Here is a 25,074-nt window from a genome sequence, read left to right on the forward strand (position 1 = left end):
GATTGTGAATCGAATATACGATCAAACTCGGAGTTTCTATGCATCGAGGAGCGCGACTAAAAATCCAGCAATTGCGTATTATGCAACTGCTTTTCTCATTTGCATTCTGTATAACTTTAAACATAAATATTAATCTTATTCTGTTTAAACTCAATCTATTTAATCCTATAGGTAATCATTTCTGCTTTTTGATGTTAATAATAGTCAACAAGTTATTATGACCTGTCTAATAAATATTTAATTTATTTGCTACCGGGCGTAATTATTATCGAAATTATGCGAAAACGTAGAAACTATCTGACTGCAAATCGGACATTGTTAATGAATTACGACGATAACGCTAGAGTGTTATAAACGGCTCGCTTTTAAAAATCACCGTCGATAAATTACGCGCGTTGCGAGACCCGTCAAAAATAGGACGAAGGCGCGGTTGCTTACACACACTCGGTGGCAATGATTACGAGGCGCGACACGCGTATTTGCATATTATCGTCATATTTCTGGGGCCTGCTCTAAATCTCGCGTCGCATCCCATTAAGGTGTCGACAGTGCGATGGAAGCAGAAAAAAAGGAACGAGGAACAGGCCGAGGCGATGGGAAGTCAAAGGGTTCGATCGGCGGAAGGAAAAAATGAACAAATCAACCTGGCCTCATTCACCGGGGTGTTTTATCAACATTCCCACGTGAGCGGCCCATGCGTGTGATTAATGAGAAAATCGGCATTCCTCGGTTTTGCACCATCGCGTTGCGAGACGTGCATCGCGCTCCCTCGGGCTGTTTATAAACCGTGTTCGTACTAGAACTCGTGTCATAAAACTGCCGGACTTGAGGAAATAAACGGGCTTAATCGATTGGAAAATAATCGCTTTTCTTTATCCCTTAAACTTTTAATCTAATTCTTCGTCGACAATTATTCATTATATCGATCAGAATACTGAGTGCATATATTAATATAAAAATAGGCATTAAAATGTAAAACTTGAAAATTAATTTATCCCTCAATTGCTGTCTGATATGATAGAATAATTTTGTTCACGTATCTCTGTTTCGCGTATACGCAATTTATGAATAAACATTCTGTAAGTTAGTAATAAATCTCACGAGTGTGATGTAAAGGATGTTTTAAATCGGCTGAGGTGGAGGTAACTTAATCCTACTGCACAAATATAATTTGCATATCAGATTATCGATCGGAGTAAATCATTGCAGCCCGACAGCTCGGTGGGCCCGGAGCGGAAGTAGGCATCCTTTAATAATATTCAATCCCACAATATTATTCTGTTTTTAATTGCGTCAACTGTCTCGCAGGAATTTTCCGGAAAATTATATCGCTTTTCTAACGCAAACATAGCCTCGCGATTTCTCAATAGTCCCAGTGGCCAGCTAACCGGTAGAGTCGGATAAAAGAAAGACTTGGAGAGATCGGCGAAATTCTCCAGCTACTTGATACACGCCTTTAGCCCCGCGAAAGCCCGAAGTCTCGCATTACGCGGTCGCCGCGGCGTACTGTATCTTAGACACGCGTGGGCGACATTATTTTCTCGTATAACGTCGACGCGCGGTACGTTACCACCCTGTAAATTAACTATCGCTTGCTTTTGCACTGTATCCTGGGTCCTGCGGCTCGGGCGTGGGCGACGCCGATCGCTCGCATTATTATATTCCGCGATTGTAAATCAGACGAAGCAGTATACATTTTCTACGAGTCCGTGCACGATCGATCCGTGATACGAGTTATGATCGTTGTATTGCTTGTCGCGTCGCGTCACTTGTCATCATAATTCTGAAGAAATTCGGGAAGAGAGCTCGCTAGTTATTAATCGCGACATTTTTTACTTCATTTTTTTCAACCGATACGAAGCCACACATTGATAGACAATGGAAAATTAGAACAAATTGGAACAAATTAGAACAATTGGAATAAATTAACATAAAATTGACGCGTTATAAGAATAAATGAGAATTGATAATTATTAATTCGTTTTTAAATTAAATAATAAATTACTTTAAATACCTCGTAGTTGCCGTAGAATACCGCTGTCGCCCGATGTTTCCCAAGCTTACTGCTTTTCTCAGAGTCCTCGTTGCATACACACATACACACACATATACATACAAGTTATAATACGATGATCGCGCGATACTTTGCATGGCACTCCCGAAGTTAGTTTTAACTAAATAAGATTTAATCTTCCGTAAGAATGACCGATAATAAAAATGGATACGATATCTAATAAATCAAATGCACAGCACTATTTAATCATCTTATACTTGACTCCGATTCGTAGCAAGTAGTGTTTTGCGAAAGTTATATTACATCGAAAGTATTATTATATAATAAAAATCAATTTATTACACGCAACTTTCGTTACTAGTTACTCGAGCTGAGAATCCGTTTGTTACTTCGCGCTTTCTCAATTCGGAAATAGCAATGATGAACAAATTTGAAAGTATTATTAAAGAAATAATTATCGCCCGTAGACAATCGCAATAATATAATGATTTATAATTATCGTTATTGCTTCGATTCGTAGATATATCGTGCGAATACCTATGTCGCGTAAACGATTAACTTCGAGGAACAGCGATTTTATTATCGTACCATATCCCCTACTACCGACCTTGTGACGCACCGCGCGCCAAACACCAAGGCCGCGTACAACAGTCGTCGTTTGAAATATTTAATTGCTTTTCGCTAAAACTTCTCCGTTTAAATTAAATATTTTGTTTCTCGTATCCGAAAGTTCAAGAAACGCGTTATCGCGCATTATAATTAACACTTATTTGAAGAATAAAATTAACTCTCTTCTCTTTACTTAATTTTTGAAAAGATGTTCATGTACATTAATTTATTCCTATTATTTTTTTTACTAAAGTTTAATATTGTGCGAAGAATTAAATGTAGTTTTAAACCACGTAAATTCTTTTATAATTTTTCCTGAGTAAAATTAAATCGATATGCCTTTAATCATCGAACAAATAATCGCTGCAAAAATATAGTAATAATAAATTGACTTTCATTTTTCGATTAAAAAAGAAGAATTTTATTCTTCAAATTTAGATTTAACGTTAGAATTAATAATATCGTAAAATTCGGTAAATAAAATTTCCATTAAATGACAAATAATCGATACACCGTGTAAATGCAATTATAATTTGTATCGCGAGAATTCTATGCGATATTATTGGCTAATTTTTATTACTTATTTCAAAAAGTATTATAAACTGTATATATCAATATAAAAATTTTCGAGTCTAATTAGTCTTCAGAATACGTTATTAAAGGGTTATACAATTGTTGTAGGATGCCTTGTATACCTAGATTCTCTTTCACAGTTTCATATAATGACGTATTATTATCTTGATTACCTAATAATACGTTGGCGACGCTTGAAGTGTGCACAATCTAATTACTTTTAATTAGATAAAGACATAGAGACATTAAAAAAACCCATAGATATATTGCTAAAATTAAATAAATTGCTTTTAATTCGAACGCAGATCAATGATGTTGAATTTTTTTCAGTACGATCCCAAACATGTTACGCTGTCTATCTAATCGGATTTTTCAGTCAATCGTATCAATAGATCGTTTCATATAAGAAATTAATAGATTATTGTGTTTGTGAGAGAGAAAAAATATTACACGCCCATGACTGAACCAGAATTAAATCGAAAGAACTCTTTGTTTGTTGGACTACCGATTTTTACTAAAAAGCTATTTCGGCTTTACAAGATTTTAAGACTTCTATAAAGACATCGAAGAAAAACAATAAGCAATATAATAAACAATATATAGTAAGCAAATGGAAATTCTTATTAATTTAAAAATTCCTTCAAATGCAATTTTTACGCAAACATATTGATGACTGCAAGATCATAAGAATAGCCAATTAGACATAATTGTGCTTGTAATATAAAGAAAAAAACCTGTCAATTTTAGAAATTACTATAAACTGCATGGTATCAGTCATTGACTAATTATTTATGCCTATATTGTAGAAGGAAGAATATTAGGCGCAGATAACTAAGCCGAGAATCGAATGCTTGCCGAACCATCGATTCTATCACAAAACTAATTAGGCTCCACGCATTAATATTCTTACATTCTTACACACACTTCCAATACTGTGCTTGTAACATATAATGTGTGTAGTGGTATAAGCGCAGTGGTATAATAAGTGACTAAATGAATAAGCGATTTCATAATTAACAATAACTCTAGTTCAAATGCGTAATATATGTATAGTATTATTGTTGTAAGTTAAGTCTATAATAAATAAATTAAAGTCCTTTCGCTCTACAAATCTATATATATCTCGCTATGCCTGTCTCCATATACTACTTGCATGATAAAATATATGTACTATTCGTAGTCTTGAAATATTTTTTCGTATTTGCGAGATCAATTACGATTTGTTTTAATAGCAAGATTGACTCCCGCGCGTATGACATACGTTAAAGGATCTATATATCATACTTGGCACGTGTAAAATATTGTACATTATCGAATAATGATACGCGGATCTATATGAAATTTATGGATTCAACGACATTAAATCAGGCGGATCGGCATTCCGGTACATTCATCGTTGTTCGATTCACGGTACTGGTTTTCAATCGACGCGTTCTATTTCCGTGGGTTTTATTTTCCGCTCCGGCGTACGTGTACCCTTTGATTTATTACTTTTATCGTATTATTGATCGATTTAATTATCGAATGACCAGCTCGAAATTTCATGATTTGCATTTTTAGAATAAATCTAGTTAGAGTACTTATTATATTTTGCCGCAGTAAGAGTCGGAACGATGTAAAAGATACTTCTCACAGTTAAATGTATGCTTATAAAAATTATCTAATTTAATAGTCTAAATTTTTTTCTAGCAGTCGAATAAAATTCCGAATAATTTTTGCGCAATTGCTAGATAATTTTTAAACTTTGGCTAAAGCTTTCATTAATTTTATTTGTATAAATTTCAGTAGGTATAACGTCGTACTTTTAACGTAGAAAAATTTATAGACAGATAATTTATAACTTATAAATACATAATTTCGTTTTCCTAACGTTAAAATTATTGAGAGGAAAAACGATTTGTCCTTAGAACTTTCACGTACTCGCAATCACCTCAATCACTGCACTTACGATTTTATTGTTAACAAAATTATCGCGAACTATGCACACATTTATGAAGAAAATAACATTATCGTAATAGAATAGAAAATAACAGACGCGCTGTCGGAATTGCATTAACACCAACGAGCCTATTACGAGTCTAGTTGAAATTGCTTTAACGCAAAAGCGATAGTCGTTCAATAAAATTACCTCATCGCGTATAAACTTTCTGAAAAAATAAAAACTTATAAATACTTTTTCAGATAGCTCACGATTGATATAAACTTATCTATATTCCACGAAATAATAATACTAAACAAGCGATTCCCACAGCTATATATCCTAATAATGGTTAAATAAACGTGCAGAATCATCATCGGACTTTGAATAAATAATATATCTACAAGAAAAATTATCCCTTCGTTGATAAGTCAATATTAATTCATATTCACTCTTCAGTATATTATCCTGTACATCGTAAAACTTTAAACTATTACATCTGTCCGTGTCTAATGGGTGCATAAATAGCATTTGTACTGATCGTTAAAAAAGGGACGAATCGACCTTGCTGCGGCAGCAGAATTACCGTAACACGAGTAATCTTGTCGTTGATCTGCAGTTTACGGCGAAAAGCGATCAACGCGCCGGTTCGTTGAATTATTAACCTCGCTACGCCCCGATCGTCTATTACTCACGCTATCGAACTTATCTCTCATTAGCCACACCACGGCACGGCTCTTGTACGATAAACTAGCCAATCAGAGTAACAGATCGAGTACCTTTCGTGGGGATGATGCCGATTTAGAAGCCAATACCATCGTCTCCCGCATCGTCTCCCGTACCGACGTACGATGAGTCGTCGTTCATTTCAACGGCGAAACGACCGTTTTCCCGTTAACGGGCTCGAGAAAGCGATAGCTCTCGCTCGACGTATGCAATAAATCGGATATCGCGTGTCAATTTATAATTGATTGTCGATTTGCTGACGGTGGGAAGCTTCTATCTAGACATGCCCAGATGGAAAACGTACAGCGCACGTTTCGTTCTATTTTATAATGTGATTCTCGCGGATTTGTTAACGGGACGAAGATGCTGCAGAGGGAACATTCGTCAAATCGTAATGAAATGTCTATTGAAATGTCTACTTCAAATTGCAAGAAATAAAGAGGTAGCAATATATCGAAAGTGTTGAACTTACCGAAGGATATAAATGAAATATATGTATATAAAGAGGTAAAGAAGCTTAAAGATAAAGTTCAACAAAGCTTTCTCACTTTGGTAAAGTTAAATTCGGTATAAGTCTTAACGTTTGTCTTCATTGCATCATGTTAAATAAAGTTTCACTTCATTAGCTTATTCAAAAAACTACCTCGTGTGACACGATCGCCCAACTTTACGATGCGTGATGTAAACATATCTACTAAGATATGAAATCGGTTTTATACATGTGAATAATTGACACGCGAAGCAGACTATCATGGGTAGATCGTGGGTAAAATTATTTTATTCGGATAATCTCAGCGGTGTAGAACCCGAAGTCGGGATTTAAATCGTTCTACGCGGTTGTAAACATGACGTTGCGCGGTTTAGAGACGCGAAACCACCGAGAGTGGTACCGAATGTATTCGAGTATTCGGTACGTATTTCGAGATATACTGGCGGAAATTTCACTTCACCGGCTCGTAACTTTATACACCGGTGTCTACCGCGGTGAAGGCAAGAAAAGGCTTTCGTATTTATTTATTGCACGTTTGCGGCATTTGCTCAGCTAGTTGCACGGCCGCTCGGGGCGTCGAATATAAATTTCCGATTGATTTACTCTCCTCGCGAAAAAGTCCGCGTATGTACGATCTGGTAATAAAGTGCCGGGAGTAACGCCGAGAATATGCATTACTCTCGATTGCTTGTATTTTATAAACAATTTTTTACTTTAAATAATATCTTTTGTATTAACGTAAAACAAATCTTTTGTATATATTTATAGGTTCTCTTACAATTAGATTAACAGTTTAAATACAATCGGTTATAATACAATCAGTAGTATGATCGCAAAGTAATCGCAAGGGGCAATTAATCATCGTGTAATTATCCACGTGAATTAAGAGCACAGCCAATTTTGAATAAGTCGCCAAAATATTACCTTTAATATTTTATAATCTTTTATTAAAATGCTATAAACACAAAATTTAATAAAAAATAATATTTTTTGAATAATTAAACATATTTTTCTATAATATGTGACAGCAAACGAATATTCATTATTGTACTCGTGTATAAACGCGTTTCGGCGTTTTGCATATCTTGTGCAGCTGTATTATATCTGTTACATTTATAAACCACTCCAGTGTTTCTTACCCATGTTACATTCGGGATGTCGAATCGCAAGTCCGCCGCGACTCCGACAAGCCCACCTTCGCCGTTGAGGCCCGCGGCCACCTTATGGAAATTAACGTGGCGCATGGAAATTGATTGCCTACGAGTTCGCGACACACGCGGAGGACCTCCCGCAGTCGTCGGAACACGACGAAGGGTGCGATGCATCGCGCGTCGCGTTCGCTCGGCCTCGCCCCGACCGCGGTGCGGTGATCCGGCGAGCTATTTCCCGAAGGATGATTTATTCGGCGAGGCAATTTTAATTACGCGCTGGCACATGCGCCGGCGGAGTAATTGCGATATTAGAGCGGGCTGCACGGCGAGATCGGCTGCTGAGAAATTACGAGTGCGATGGTAGTCCTGCGTGTGGCTCGCGGTGACACGCGTTTCGCGAATCGTGCGTATCGCGAGCTACAGTCGTATAATCTGCGGACATAATTTAATTCGGAGAAGCGAAAAAACGAGATATAATGACTCTGTTAATTCCTAGACGAGGAGAAACCGATTGATAAATCTATAACAAAGTTTGACGAGATTAAAATGGTAGATTAGATTAGAAAATTATTATTAACAAACTAAGATATTTCTCATAATTTTAACGACATAATTGCTCGGCTATAAGATCATAGATCGATACGCATCACGTGGCGCGCATTTTCCGATTTCATATTATGCAAATGATTTGGGATTGCATGTAAGAGATTGAGATTGAACATGTGTGTGCCTGCGAGCAACAACGTAAGTGGGATTTGACTGATGTAAGGGTAAATAGATACATTATACTGAAATCTGTACAATCTGTACAAACGGGACGCACGAGTTTCGCGTAATTTTATGTTGCCACGCTAGTTAAGTCGCGTGTTAAAAATGTGAGTAAAAAATATTGTATTATAATGACTATAGTTTCTAATTATAAGAGCACAAAAATAAATTTAATTGGTAACTGGATTGGTAACAGTACGATCACACATTAGCTCGCATTAATTAACAGTATAAATTGGTTAATGCACGAAAAAGAAATGTATAACAATATTACCTATACAATTAGAAGAATAAGAAGCTTATATGTTTAAAAAAATTTCTTTTTTTATGTCTTTAGTATTTCATGTGTGCAACATAAGTACTACTTTCTTACTGACGATTTCACTGTATTTTCTTGATGCTGTCTTACTCGCAAACGAGTCTGAATCACATCGCGTTATGCAAACAATTTTACCCAAGTTCTTCATCGGTCGAGAGAGCTATATGTATTTAATATTATTGCATTTTTTCGGAGCTGCCTGTACAGGAGGTACTGTATTGGTAGGAACAGGAATGAAGCTTGTAACCATACTCCAAACATGCCTGTGGAATGTTTTGAATCGCCAGGTGAAAAAATAAATGTACAAATAAGTATAAAAATATTTTGATTGTAAGCATAATCTTATTTGGTGATATTTGAACTATTTTATATGGAAAAAAATTATTATGTTGCAGGATAATCTATTTTCGGTAGAATAAGTATTATTGTGTTGTTTGTTTTGTTAGCAATATAATTTACAGAAAAATTATTCTGAGTGAATTAAGTTTTTTAATTAGCCTTTTCTGCTTTCACATGACGATTGAAGAAATTTATTACGACAGCAAAGTGTAATTATAAATACATGTATTAATATTTTCTTTTTATTAAAGGTTCTCTACACATTTGTTCTCCACCTTTCAGGGATTACTATTCTCTTTGATAGTAATTAATGTGATTTGTTTGAGCCTCAATCTTTATAGAGTGAGTTCTTACATTATTAGATATATTATGTATTTTTAGATGACCGTTTTGACTTTGATTTTATAATGTCATGATTAAGGAAGAACCGTTTGCAATATAATATCTAAATTGAAAAGATTTCGTTGTAATAATGTCTGAAATAATCTATTGTGAAATATACATAAAACATAAATTGCTATATATGTGTTTTAGATATCTAAAACCATGTCACGAGAGGGCGATATCGAACAATGTTATATTCATTTTGTAATTACGTTTGCAATTTTTGCATTCTTGTTTATATCTAATTATACCGGACAAGAAATTAATATATTGTGTATATTTGATATTCGGCACAGACAGTATCGTATGACACATTGCATTCTAGTTAACAAAGGCATCGTTATCCTACTTCACCGTTGTATATTCTATCTATGCAACAGTGACGTAAAACATATCATCTGGCAGCGTATTACAATTTGCAGTAGAGTAGGTAAAATTTAAAACAAGTAAACATGTGGTGCGCATAAAATGTCAGTTGTGTATGTTAAGTACAATATATGAAAAAAACTTATTAACACTTCTTTACATGATTTGCGAGAATGTTTAAATCACTTAGATACCACTAGTATGGACATTTCGATGACTTGCAGTTTGCAATATTCCGTCTTTTATTAACAATAATTAGATACTTAACATGTTAGCGCGCAACGCCAGTATTGATGTTCCTCTTGGCCAACAAGTGTGTCATTCGAAAGTAGACAATGAAGTGTGGTGGAGCCCGCGCGTGAAACGGTCATCGCGTGAGAAAGGACAACTGTCATGCGTTCGCGCGGACTTCGATTAAAATAATAGCAGTATTTTATGAGGGGAAACAAACGTTCGTTGAATGTCTGTTGGCGTCAAGTCAATCGATCGCCCGTTCCTTTCCGGCAGAAACATTAATTCGCGAGTGTTTCGATCTCACGGTAGTATTTTCTCTACCACCTCATATTATACGTTTTTGCTGAATTAGGCAATTTGAAAATTTAAAAAATAGTACTAGGAAAATTTAAAAATTAAATATTTATATCTTGTGAAAGAAAAGAAATGCTCGTCGATTTCTTCTTGTGTTAGACGTGTGTCGTTTCTCGCAATGATCAGTGTCGCGTCGCATTTTAGATATCATAAGATTTTTCTTCTTGCAGTTGGCTTATGGCCTTATCAGCAATCTAAACTCGTACAGTTTCAGCTGATGTTATTTTTCGGTATTTTGCTCAGCTGTATTGTGTCCCAGGTACATTTAAATTCGTAAACATGTTTGTAATTATATTATAATTTTTTTACTTTGGTTTTTGCGATTGAAAATACTCTTTTGAATACAATTTCACGATCGTCTGTCCATCTGATGTATTTGTGTTTGTTATTTTCATAATCTATTCGATATAGTTTATCAATTTTGCGAAAGAGTATATTATTATACAATTGCTATAATATACGATAAGAATTACACGGAAAGAACGGTTTTGCTGAAGTATCTAAAAATTTAGCAAGATACAGATCTGAAAATAATTTTGTTGCCATGAAAATAATTATAGTAGGTCGCTCAAGTATGATGATGCTGCAAAAAATTTTGACATTTTAGCAAACAGTTTGATCTACATAATTATTTTGATGGTGTAACAAAATTATTTTGTCAGATCTGTATCTAGCTAAATTTTTAGATACTTCAGCAAAATCGTTCTTTCCGTAATATGAATTGCTCATTACATTATAGTATATGGAAAAACAATCGGCTATTTTATATCTGCAGTTAAGTTAATCGCGTAAAAAAGGCTTTTATAAATTAAAAAATTATTTTTTTTAAAATAAATCTATAAGTATCGATTGTAGTTTGCAGTGTTTGTGTTTGCCAAATGCACTATCGATATCGCTATCAAGGTTCTCTCAGTCGCATCACTTTATATTATGTATACAATTAAATACAACTCGTTTCGAATTAACAATCAAATTGTAAGTTGGTCTTTTGCTATATGCAATTAAATAATATAAATAATATATAGAATAAATATTTTTGATAAGTTAGACTTTATACAAAATAGCTTTTTTGCAAATTTCCAACGAGACTAATAAAAAAATAAAATAAAATGTTGATATCAAAGGTGAAGCGATTATTGGAAGAGCTTCAACACATCTGTGACGAACTAGAAAATAAGAACGAAATAGCTATCATAAAGAAATATGGAAACGAAGCGAAGCGTTTTGCGGGCATAATTATATGTAAGCCAATTTCTCTTGATATTTAATACATATTGCAAAAGAAGAATAGATTACAATTGTAATTAAATAAATTTATTTAATCATTTTTACTTATTCTAAATAACTCCAGATATCATATTTTGAAATGTAAAAAATATAATTAGACATATAGTACCTGATCAAATGTTTTAGGACGATCATTTTTCGACAAAGTTTTATATAATTCCGTTATCAATAAGTCAACTGAATATGTAAATGTGTTGAAAAAGAAGAGATATCAAATTATTTCGTAGATTTAAGAAATTATTAAAAAATATATATTGCCAATGTGAGATAATCGTAAATATGACTAAAATATTCGGATATTGGCTAAATCTTAAAATTAGCAAAATTAGTATAAATTTTGACGCAATTTTATAATATAAAGCAACAGTTTATTAGTATTTTTATTATCTTTACTATTAAAAACTACTTATATTTTTTAAGAGATTTTATAAGGTGAAATTATAAATTATTGTGAGAAGGATAGGTACTCGGTCACTTTTAATAACTTGACACTTAAAAAAATGCGTTACTATTTTTAAATTGACTTACTTTTAAATATTTTTTAAAATAGTTTTTAAGATGTTTGACGAGGTTTTAGATCAATTTTTTGATGATGACTACGTAACAAAAATTGGTTTTCGGATTTTTTTAATGAGAAATGCTGAAATTCAGAATTGCTGAAATATTTAGTTAAAATATTCATTAATTTTTGTCCGTAGTACTTTACATTTAATACAGTAAATCAACATTACTGCCTGATAAATTTTTTCAAATCATAATAACAGCAACTGTATTCATGTTTTATTTCTAATACCTCTATATGGCTGTTATTTTTTTTCAATAAATTCTATATAATGCAAACAATTTAAATTTACTTTTTGCCAGGAAACAACATTTTCAACCAATTTGCTATAGCCCAGTCGTGATGCAAACATAAATGGGGTCATTCTATTTTTTTTTGAGATTAATTTTCTTACACTTATAACGATAATAAATAAAATTATATGTCCGAATATATTTGTCCCATATGACAATAAATACACGGAATAAAAATATATTTTTCCAATAACGTATTTATTGTTATTTTAATTACCCATATATGGTTTTACAATCGGCCCAATACTGGGTCAGTGTAATAACTAATACTGGTTCAGTATTGGGCCGATTGTAAAACCCTATACATATATGGGTATTATTTTGAAAAGTGCAGAAAAATTGGAACGTTAAGCAATTTAACATCTTACAGCATATGTTTTGTAAAAATACAAGGGAGAAATTAAGAATAGTGAACAACTTTGGAGCGTACACATCAAGGATATATCAAGGATATATCAAGGATATATTAAGGATATATCAACGATATATAACAATAAAAACAATGAATTATATATAATTATTTTTTTAAACATTTCTAGTGTTTTACTTCGGCAATGCAGCTACTGCTACTTCTCTCGAAATTTTACCGTTCATTCCTGGTGTTGTCTTCGTAAACAAATCTCAATTATATCACCTACTACAAGACTCAATGCCTGTGTACTATGTTAATCAAGAAAAATATATTTATTTACTTCTACTGCACTTATATACAGTCAATCTTATAGGAGGAACTGCATTGGTAGCAGCAGGAATAATGATCTTAGGCTACATTAAACATGTCTGTGGAATGTTTAGAATCGCCAGGTGAAAAAAATAAATGTGAATAAATGTAACAGTTGCGTAATTGGGAAAAATTTGTTAAAAATTATTCTCATTTAGCACAAATTTACACATGAAAATAATGTTGCTATCGTATTGAAGTCACTTTTGTTACCATACGTATATGTTATATAAATACGAATAAACTTTTCCTTAAGATAATAAATTGTTTGACGTTTGTGCAAAATCTTTTTTATTAACAAAATTGAAAATTGTGTCTATCAGAAAAAATTTCGTGAAACATTATATTCTTATTTTTAGCAAACGCATCTCATTATTGTAATAATAGCTTTTTGATGGTAGAAGAGGAATTAATGTTATTTAATTTGTTGATGAAATGTTTTATAGATTAGAAAAAATACTTTTACAAACAAATTAATTTTTTAAGAAGTTTTTTCCTTTCCAAGTAACAAATAACAAAATGACAAAAAGTATGTTATACTAGCAAATTATTTTTCTTTATGCAATAAGATTATATGTATACCATATAATTATAAGAAAATTATTTATAGTTACCGCATCGAGAAAGCATTGATGACAAATGTAGTGAAAAAGGTTAGCTTAAAGAACGAGATTATAATGTATAAAGAAATGATTCTGGCGGTAGATATTCATCGTAAAGCTATCAAGTTAGTATTTATCTACTAATAGCAATATAATATAAATAATAATATTTTATGTTTTTAAAGGTTCTCTGAGGTTCTGTTTGATAATTTCCAAGGATCGTTCTTTTTTTTAATAACAGTTGGTGTGATTTGTTTGAGCCTCAATCTTTATGGAGTGAGTTCTCGCATTATTATTAGACGTATTTTGGTGTGAACAGTGTCATATTTTACGATATCAAAATTACCGGGATTTTATACAATTTCGAAAGATCTGTACGTAGGAAGAAATTTTTTGTAACTTTTTGTATTATGTAAACTTTTCAATGTGTTACGAAATGTAAATTTTTCTATATATTGCGATATGTGTACACACATGATAATCGCATTATATTTCAGATTACTAAGACACTTGGAGATTATATCGAACAATTTATAATTCACCTTTTAGTTGTAGGTGTAATGTTTATATACTTATTTCTAATCAATTATACCGGGCAAGAAATTACAGATCACAATGACCACGTATTCTCCACAGCGTAAGAGATAATATATGCTACACATGTATTTTCTATTATTTAATTATTTTGATGCGTTGCTCTTATGCAGTTTTTAATTCACACAGTTACAACGTTCGGTGGTACGTAGCACCATTACACGTACAAAAACTAATATTGTTTCTCTTGCAAAGAGGTAGCAAAACTATCAACTTACAGCTAGGCGGAATATTTATATTATCCTTAGAATTTTTTGCTACGGTAAAAGTTTATGTTGTATATTACGTATAATATTTTGTGAATATTTATTTGTGATTTACGACATATAAGAGATATTTCATTCTAGCTAACGAAGGCATCGATATCTTATTTCACCGTTGTGTATTCCACGCAACAGTGATGCGATTATATCCAATAGTGATTGTTAGTTTCATATAATAGGTAAGTTTAAAAGTAAATTTATTCTATTATGTACTGCAACTTTTTTGGATAAAATTATAAAGAATATATAATGTTTCTTACTTTTGAAATCATAACGCGCGCTGTTTCTGTAACGTAAGTATACCTAGGTATATAGAGAAGTATTTGGATTTATATATTGACTCGATTATGCTTAACAATTATGAAATATTTTTCATTTTTACGTAATGTTAATTTGAATTTAAAAAACTTGAAACATTTTCATATTAAAACGAGTAACACAAAACACAAAACTTACACGAAATAATACATACCGTACATCTTACTAATTGTAAGTGTCCGCACTTCCATCCATTGCACTGTTTGAATAGTCGACTCACAAATTTATAGTTTTCAAGTCCTAATAATCGACGTATATACACTTGTTGTCAAAAAAGTATTTTAACGACTCATGTTCATATATAATACGAAAGCAAATTCTTTCATTCAAATTCATTCACTTTTGCAAGTGTAGCGAGTTCTAAGATCTGCATTTTGCAGTACTTAGTACTTTATTGGCGATAATTGTAGCCGATTTAGATTATTTTGACATCAGTACGACCGACAGTAAGACCGAAGAATCATCGTTACTCTTAAAGAGGGAAGGTACCGCGCGAGTGTACACGTTGGAATGAAGTATATAAAACTGCCACGATGAGAAAGGACAACTGCTTTTGCGCGGACTTCGAGTAAAAAGTGTCATGCAAATGTTTTTCTGTGGGACGTAACCATCAGTTAAGTTTCCCTCGGCGTCAAATCGATCGGTCGCTTAATTGCTTTTTTCTTTCTGAATAAGAACACTATGTTACAAGTGGTTCGATCTCACGATGTAATATTAAGGTGGTATATAATTAAGCAATTTAGAATTAATGTTAAAGAAGGAAAATTTTAAAATACTTTATGGACATTTTAAAAGGAAATGTGCGAATCCTCTTCGTCTTCTTTGCATTTTATTCAGACGCGTGTCGTTTCTCGTTAAGTGATGATCTGCATCAATCGGCATTTTAGCTTCAATCGTATTCTTCTGCTCTCGATTGGCTTATGGCCTTATAAACGATCAAAATTTGTTCAGCTTCAGTTATCGTTGTTTTTTGGTATCTTGATTAGTTATGTCGTATATTTCAGTTTATTAGTGAAATAATTTGCAGATCGCGAAAATGCATGTCGTAATTTTGGCAATTTAGTATTTTCATCAAGACTTTTTCTTTTCTATATGTGACTATATGTGATTTTGAGAGATGATTCGACTATGGCACCACCAAATATGCTTCATTAGCAAATCTTTTTCCTTGTAGAGGAACTTTATAATTGCAGCTTTATAATAAGAAACTATTTGCAGTTATCGCATCGAGAAAGCAATGATGATAAATATGCACTAAATAATACGCTCTCTATCGACGCTTATATTCAATAATAGCAGCTTAATCGAGAAAGTAAAGATGTGGCGAACCCGGTTGCATATTGGTGAACTTGCGTGCACATTAGTTGCACGCATGAACGGGCGGCAGGCCACCGGGACGATGTCGGACAGATAACACGTTAATGGAGTTTTAATCCCCTGGTAAGTAATTGCTAATGAGACGACGGGGCATGCAGGCTGGCGTGCTCCATGCGGGAGAAATTATGCCGGAGATGCATCGTCGACCCTGAGACGATATCTCTCGGAAAAGACCGATAGAAAAGCATCTTTGGACGTTCCGATGTAATCGAGAGGCTAATGGTGAACGGGAGAATCTAAAGATTCCGTTGTAATTTCTATTGCAAAATTACGTAACTTTTTGGAATTTTAATAACGAGATTTTGAATAAATTTTGGAGCATAATTTTGAAATTGCACGATTGTATTATTTTGCATTTTTTACGTTAATTTTAATGTATGATTTTTCGTTCCGCAATTGATATTCGAAAAAGACTGATACCCGAAGAATTTGGAGTCTTTCTCGCTTTCATCGTTTCTCACGTGCGGCAGGAAAATCAATTTACCGAGAAAGGAGATAGGTAAATCAACAAACCGCGCGTGCAAAAGTCGGAGATAAACGAGCGAGGAACTTAATTATTATTGTTCCTCGTGATTTATTTTCATCCCGCGCCGGGATGCGATATTGATTATATTCCGTGGCTCGCGTCGAGATATCTCAACCACTCCCCCGAGGTCTCGAGGGGTTAACTGCGGGATGTACGACGAACGCGGAATCTTCCAATGTACACCTGCGCGATGCACCTCGTGACGCTCTATAATATAGCTCGGTGCATCGCGTGCATTACGTTTATTTGATCGCATTAAGCCCAATAATATCCTGCATGATATCTAAACGATTTAATGCATGTTTCTAGTTTCTAAAGAGCTATTATTCTTATATTTTCAGGAATCGATTGAAAATTAAGTCAATTTTCTTCTCTAAGATATCGTCAAATACATAGTTCTATATATTTTACATCTTAATAATATTATTATATTTTTAATATATTTGAATTCTCAAAAATAGTTGAAGTACGATCTACTCACTTTACTCATACTTTAATTATTCAAATGCAAATTTGGGCCAAGAGAAATAAACAGATGTAGCGTGACTGCTACATCATTTTCGGAAAGATAAATAACAGCTAATTTGTTTGATAAGCGACCTCAACTTATCGCGATGCGGGAAAAAGTGATGTATTTGCAGATGCGCGAAATAGCGTTCCACGACGAAGGCTTCAATCGAAATCACGCGGATGAAAAGCACCGGTTGCTCCGGCCCGAGCGGATAGACCCTAGACGAGGGCCGCAGAGTATACGTTGTCCCGATCGAGATAGAAGAGATATATGGACTTGCCGAGCGAAGCTCGTGATCTTAGCCCTTGGCACAATCGCAATTGCTCGCCTATCGTCGAGTGCAATCGAGGCCGGCATCCTCGATTCGCGTACTCTTCCTCGCAACGCGATGATTCTCATTACTCTCCACGAAATTCGCATGAAGGAACGGCGGATTTTTCCCGACGAAACTATTCCGAAATTTGCTTGTCTTTCGACAATTAACTCCCGCTTTAAGTGTAATTAACCAATAGCGATTTGATAATATTATTTTAAGAGTCTTGTAGAAATATATAATAGATATACTTAATAGATATTTATACAAAAATCATGTTAAACGCATATAATGACGCAATTATTTAAAGTATTCCGAGTCGTAACGATAACTTTTTCTCTTTCTAATTCTCTTTCTTTTTTCTAAGTAAGCAAATATTAAAAAATATCTAAAAACAAGTTTGAAGCACAGCGCGATGTATATCATACATGTATATATGTCTGTTTGCCTGTTATTTATATGTTTAATGTAACTAAAAGATCTGCAAAGTAAGGAATTCGATGTTGAACGATGATCTTTAACGCTCCCTATTATCTATAAAATTAATTAAGGGACAGGTGACCGCCCGCCGACGCAAATGAAAATTCGCGAGTGTGCCCCCGAGGTTTCCTGCTTCTGATATTTCATTGCCGACAGACTCTCCAGCGGCCAGCAGTCTCGGAGTTTCATGAATGAAATCTCGAGATCGTCCGACGTGCAGCGATACATTAACGTTACTGGTCAGACCCGGGTTCTTTACCAGGAATCCTGAACATGCTACAGCCAGGTGTTGAGATACTGCTTCTCTAACGGGTGAATAAAATACACGTCGAACCTGCTCATCGTCTATCATGTTCTCTTATGTTATTGTAAATCGATAAACATCTCGTGATGTATAGATACTTCGATATTCTGCTCAACATTTTTATATATTCAAATATCATGCATGTTTGTAATGTATTCGTTTTGTTTGAATTATTCATAATTAAAATATATGCTAAATTTTAATGTAATTAAATATTATACATGCGCGCTATAATCGAAAATTTTTTTATTAAATTATAATACAAAGAAATATATAATTATTTTTTAATAATTTATCGAATACCTTCACAATTTCTTCGATCATCTATTTCTTAATCTTTTGCTAAATTACATTTTTTTCTTAAATTTATTGTAATAAAATTACCAAGAGATATTCGCACCGTTCTGTGTGAAATGAGAGATTCTCGAGCAACCGGCATTAAATGGTCGATCGCTGCGCTAATTAGAGACACTTCAATTTAGCGATACAGACACGGTAAATGTTCATTTTACTCCACGATAATTAAAATCAATGAGAGATATATATGCAGGGAACGAGCAAATGATCACCCGTTAGAAGCACAGCCCACGCGCGCTTTGAACGAGACGTGCAGACTCGTATAGTCAGATGGGTATATAAGGAGTTAAGGACCAGCCGCGCGAGAGGGACGGAATAAAGAGGAAAGAGAGGAGGAAAAAGAAGAAGCAGGAGCTGGGCCGCAGGAGTATCTGATGGGCCGATTGCATCATTAGCGAGTATACGTGCTCTCGCTAGTGAATCCACCGGGGAGAAGTTAGCTTGGCAGCCGGACCGATCGGCGAGCACCAATTAAATCTGATAACGATGATCTTTTCGACATTCGATGGAAATGATGTAGAGCTTCGATTTCGAATCGCGAGAGAAATCGTAAGATCCACAGGGTGTCGAATGCGTGCCTCGGTAATGAGCTATATGCTAGGCTAATACTCGTCGATGAGCAACTGTTGGTGGTCTCTAATACGAACATATTTCTGATGGAAATAATCATATCTAATTGCTTCTTATATATAATAACTTTAGAGTTACATACGCTGATTTTAGTATTAATAATGCTGTACAATGTATGTGCTGTAGCATATTTTATGTTGTACTTAGATTCTCTTTCGCAGTTTTTTTGTAATGATATGTATTACTATCTTAATTATCTATATAATAGATTACTACACTTCAAGGGTATGTAATCTAATTATCCTTAATTAGATAAAACACATCTAAAAAATTCGTAGAGATATCGTGCTAACTGGAATTAAGATAATTGCTTTTAATTCGCAGATCGATTTAATAATACAAAATTTCTTTTATACGATTCCAAAGATATTCTTTTTTTGTTATATTTTAATAAATTGCCTCACTCGATCATTTTATAAACTATATCATGGTATTTTAAAGTACTTTCACACACAATTTTGGATAGCGATCGCTGTTGAAAAATCACGATGTCGCGATGGACATCAGGGAACGACATTCCGCGATTTCGTTGAGTTTTTACGTCGCAGGAGAAACCACGCGAAGAAGAAGAAGAAGAAGAAGAGGGAACCGTGCGCGGGAGACTCGCGAAATGTTCCTGCTAACCGGTGGCGAGCCGCCGTGTGCGGAGAGATTTTATCGGGCCTACGGATCGACCGCACTTCGTACGTCCGCGGCGATTTAAAAAGGAAACGACGTTTTATCGCGCCGCACGATCGATAAGGCATTATTCTGGAATGGAAGCTGAGCGAGAGTCTGCTCTTCACGGCTCGGCGCGTAAGAAATGGAGTAACGTGCCCGACGAGATATTAAGCGTCACTCATACTGTATGGCCGAGCTATCAAGAAGTAATCCAAGTACGTACGTGTCGCGGCGATTTAACATCTCTATGTTTTATCAGCGCCGTCGCAGTGTATGCCACTGATAATCGATGCGTTCCCGATGATCGAGAAGACTGGTCTGTGATCTTTAATCACATTTGCTCTGGCTCTTGATCAAGATTCAATTCCTTTCTTAATCCGAAGGACATAAATAAAGACTGACTAGTAAAAATCGAGCAAGCAAAGAAGCTATACTGTTCACATCTACACTTAAAAAATATTAGTATATCTCGAATTTATCAAATTGATCGAAGAATCCATCGTTAATGCTAAAATGGAGAATTTACGGAACAACGCGGTGCGTTGATAAAAAACGAAGCTATGGAATGCGCTATAAAATGAGACTTTTCCAAGCTCATCGCGGAATTTCATACTTGTGGAATTTCAATCGTCAGATAACACTCGAATTCATGAGCTCGCAAAGTGGAACGTTTGTAATATGTGCCACGAGATCGTTTACGTGGAGATGGGCGGCGTTTCTTATCGACTTGGATCGCGTTTGTTTCGAATCAACACGCCGGTCGATCGGCCGCCAGTTTCTTAAGATGATCTGGATTCTTCCCTGTGGAACAACTGTTCCATAGCGTGAAGTTGAAAAGAAATTTCTGCTAGATAAAAATCCGAAGAAATATCTTATAGAAAACTAGACTTTAGAAGAAAAGGAGAAGTAAAGAGATGCAATGTTTTACGTACAATAAAGATCTGCTGTGGAACCGTATGCTTTTATCTTATTGTCGCTCCTTCTATACCTTTATTACCACCTTTTCACATATCTTACTCCCATTTTAAATAGCTTTTATACGAATATCCGAGCGCATTATTCGAAGCGTCTATTAACTAAAGTCGTATTTCTCTCATATCCGGAATTCGGATGGCTTCCGAGGAGCCCGGTACTCGCGTTTAACATCGCGTCTCCGAGACGCGAAAGGATTCTAACGAGCCGCGTCGAGTCCTCGACTCCTCAGGATCGCCCGGCTTCGGCTGTAAAACCGCGCTCTTTATTTTCCGCCGCTATCCGCGAACGTGCATCTACATCTGCTTATGCAGATCCGCGGTCGCGATACCGCACGCACACGTGGGCGGACTGCCCAGTCCCTCGCCCTGGGAGATCGACTTATCCGGACGGAAACCCGAGAACCGCGGGCGACGTATATGTACGTCGGGGATTGCTTCTGGTAGTCGGCGAAAAATTCCATAGGAGAGCCTCTGGGAAACGCGGCGAGGTAATTATCGTCGTTTACCGCGATGGTCACCATGGCGCGATGGTTTGTATATACTCGCAATCCACGATGGAAATGCAGTTAGTATCGCGAATATATTTAAATTTGATCCTCAAACGGCGGAACTGTGACTTCATGATAAATCGCGTTGCAGATATAAAAAATGATAGAGTTGCAAAATAGTTAATGAAAAAAATTAAAATAGGAATGATATATGTGTTAACTGTCCATCATATTAACTTCACCGCTGTTTGACCGAAGACTTTCTAAAGATTCGAGATGATCGAAGAGATAATCGAGAAGATAATCACTTCGTTCGAAACACTGATCAGTTGAGAAAATAGCACGTCGTTTTAACAACGGGTCTTTCTTCTGAACTAGGTCATTCCTTCGAACGAATGATCGCGAGATAAAATATCGCTATGAAAGAACGTTGACAATACGAGACTAGCGATTCGTCTATGCGTAGCACTGATTGCGTTAAACGCAAACTTGTTTACGCATGTAAAAGTCGACTAGATGCCCCCCGGGGTAAGTAGCGCTTTGTGGAAATGGTCGTTCGATATCCCTTTTTGCTGCTGCACGCGTATACGCATTACGTATTATGCAGCGTCTTTCCTGATGCAATCTACGTATAGCCGGCGAGGCGAATGACGCCAATTCTGCTCATTCGCGTGAATACTAATGCGCTAAGAGCGTTTCCCCTGCGAGCCGTTTCGCACTTACGTGCTTCACAATGTTACGCCGCGTTACGCCATTCGTAATATTCGTGCGAGACGCATTGTGTGTTTATAGCAACCAACGTAAATGGGCAGGGTACTTTGCGCGAAACGCGAGACTGCCGCGCGACTGTGTTGTACGCAATTGAAACTTTCACCATAAACAATTTAGCTTTGGCTATTAAAAATATAAATCATGATAGCGAAAGCGATATTCCAAATTCCAAAAATTGTATAAATCCAAAATGTTATCCCAGGTGAAATAAAAACAAAGGACTATCAGTAATTAAATCTTTAAAAAAATCTTAGATTATAGACAGATCTAAATTAGTATATTAGAAGTAAAGTTAATTAACACAAAAGCGAATTTTTCCAAAGATTGAAATAAAACACGAAAGGTCGAGATACAGATGTCGGCACCGCAGAGCAGAATGTCGCCGAAAAATTTGGGGGTGCAGATTGATTTCCGAATCTTTTTCGCGGTTACAATGACCCGAGCGCAAAGGTGTTTCGCACAGACAGAAGTTAACGTTATACTATGCCCGCCGACTTCCGTCCACCGATCATTACTCAGGCGTAATGTGTATACATTATCCGGCCGGCGTATATGCATGTTACATCGTCATTGTTGCGCATTGTAGGCGCAGGTGGCTTAGCCAAGAGCCTCTTTCGCGAAAGGAATTGCCGCTCTCCGGTAGCGAGAGGCACTTTTATGAAGGTAATAACCGAAACGCACGGATTCTATTGTCGAACGCGTCCGTAACAATGGATGAGAAAAATATCCGTCCATTATTGCAAATAGCCGGACATTCTGCGGATCGAAGGGCCCATAAAACGCTCTGAAAATGCCCTGGTTCATAACTCGCGGAGTAACGAAGAGATGGTGAGCTGAGGAAGTATCACACGTGTTATTGCGTTTTATCGTTAACATTTACGCGGCATTAGAAAGATTAGTATTTACAAATATTTATGCAAGATGAGACGGTAATTGTTAAATTAAAATTTTTAAGGATTTTTTACTTAATGTCGATGACTCTCGATAATGAAAATTATAGAAGAAAGTTTGAGAAATTAATGTTAACGATATTATTTTATGCCATTTGTAGATTTTCTGAAGTTAAAGATTAAATGCAGGTTGAAAAACAGATTTACTGAGCGATCTCAAAATCCAACGCAGGAATAACGATGACTCGCTTACGTGGCATCCTCGAGCTTTCCTTTTTGTCGACCTTCTCGTTTGCTCAAATAAAGACGGGAGTTCGTTTTGGCGTGTGTCCCGATTAAGATTGTGCCGCTAATTGTGTCCCGACCGCATCAGCAGCCTGCGTGGCAGCGGTTATTTCGGTACGTTCAGATAATGTATGGTGCGATTGTATTTATCTAAACTTCATGCACCTATTAATGATTTGGATAAATTATGTTAGACTTTTCTTAGCACGATCTCTTCCTCCAAGATTTTAATCCTTAAATTTTTCATAAAACTTTAATCCTAAACAAGGCGTTAATAAAATTTTCCCTTCTTTATGAGTCCGAAAATATATGATTCTGTGATTCTCTAAACCCTTAATTCTACGAAATTAGATTAACCTTTGGAATTTATCGCTTCTTGCTTACGTTTCGATTTCGCAGGTGTCTAAAACCGCAAAACACTTTCGTTCGAATCTATATAATTACATGGATCTGCGGTTTCGTGTATCTATAATTTTACGGACCCATTTATCGTAAATATTCCACGGAATCCCGCAGATATCTAATTAAAATAAACATAATATTATAGATCCCCTTGTAAGATACGATTCCAAAAACCTGCTTCATACAGTTTTTATTTTTAAAAATGTTTCGCGGTAAACATTCTTTTTTACATAGATGAATATGCTATACGACTTCTCGATCTACAAATTCTTCCGGTTTATAAACCGCCTTATCTCCCGGTGTTTATTCCGATAAGCGAGCCTTCGCTGCACTGCCTCCGCGAGGAACGCGAGAATCCGCGATTCCGGTCCTCGGCGGTGGAAAATACGACCTTATTAAGGTGCTAAATCCTAGACTATCGCGCGACGCGATTTAAGAACGTCGACTACGTTAATTATGCCGCTTAAGTTAGGATAAAGCTGCCTTTGGACACCACGATCGAATGGATCTGTCGCGCAAAAGCATGCACATACGTTTTTCTCTCGATTTCTCTTCTTTGATTTACTCAATTGCGCTGCTTAATATTTGCATGTCCATTCAATTCTACCGTGGGACACATTCGTTTGAGTTAGCGCGTTGCGTTTGATTGCATAAGCTGAATTAATGTATCCTGATGATGCAGAGGGAGTAACTAACAAGCCAACGATACGGAGTTTATCACCGAAAGATTCTCAGGGAATCTCATAGAGAGTAAATACATTATAATATTAAGAGATTTGGAAAACTAGAAACGTTTGAAGAAAAGAAATACAAACCCGGAGATATGCCTTAACTTGTATACAATTCTTAACTGCAAAGTACAAATGCACCGCATTGAATGCTAATTACAGGATGACAACTCATATAAATTGGTATTAACGAATCGATATCTTGTATATTTAATTGTGTTCATTGGATTTATGTTAACTTGTTATTTTTAAGTAAACATAGTTTCTTTCCTAATTAATAATGGTTTTAATATGTTAAATCGGAATGTTGGGAATTTTCTCAAATATCGCGTGGCAATTCAAGAATTTAAATTCTACACATAATTATTATCTTCTTGATATTAAAAAAAATTCCTCTTCAATATCGCTGATAGTATGTTAATTAACATAAATATTAATATCTGTATCGCACTATTAAGTCTAGAAATTATAGAGTTTAATAACTCTAAGTTTG

At 35.2% G+C, this 25,074-nt stretch overlaps 2 protein-coding genes across 2 annotated transcripts in view; one reads left to right on the top strand and one right to left on the bottom strand.

The window, feature by feature from the left end:
• Wb (wing blister) overlaps positions 1–25,074 on the bottom strand; it is a 148,677-nt gene that overhangs the window by 60,793 nt on the left and 62,810 nt on the right. The window lies entirely within an intron of this gene.
• On the top strand, positions 11,355–14,759 carry LOC139774757 (uncharacterized). The gene is made up of 7 exons (XM_071710187.1): positions 11,355–11,487; positions 12,927–13,191; positions 13,719–13,835; positions 13,896–13,986; positions 14,208–14,347; positions 14,434–14,566; positions 14,652–14,759. The coding sequence occupies exons 1-7, from the start codon at positions 11,355–11,357 to the stop codon at positions 14,703–14,705; spliced, it is 933 nt and encodes a 310-aa protein (XP_071566288.1). The 3' UTR covers positions 14,706–14,759.

The sequence above is a fragment of the Temnothorax nylanderi genome, unplaced genomic scaffold (genome assembly GCF_030848795.1).
Source record: "Temnothorax nylanderi isolate EJ_2023f unplaced genomic scaffold, tnyl_v1.0 TNYL_tig0087_pilon, whole genome shotgun sequence".
Lineage (NCBI taxonomy): Eukaryota > Metazoa > Arthropoda > Insecta > Hymenoptera > Formicidae > Temnothorax > Temnothorax nylanderi.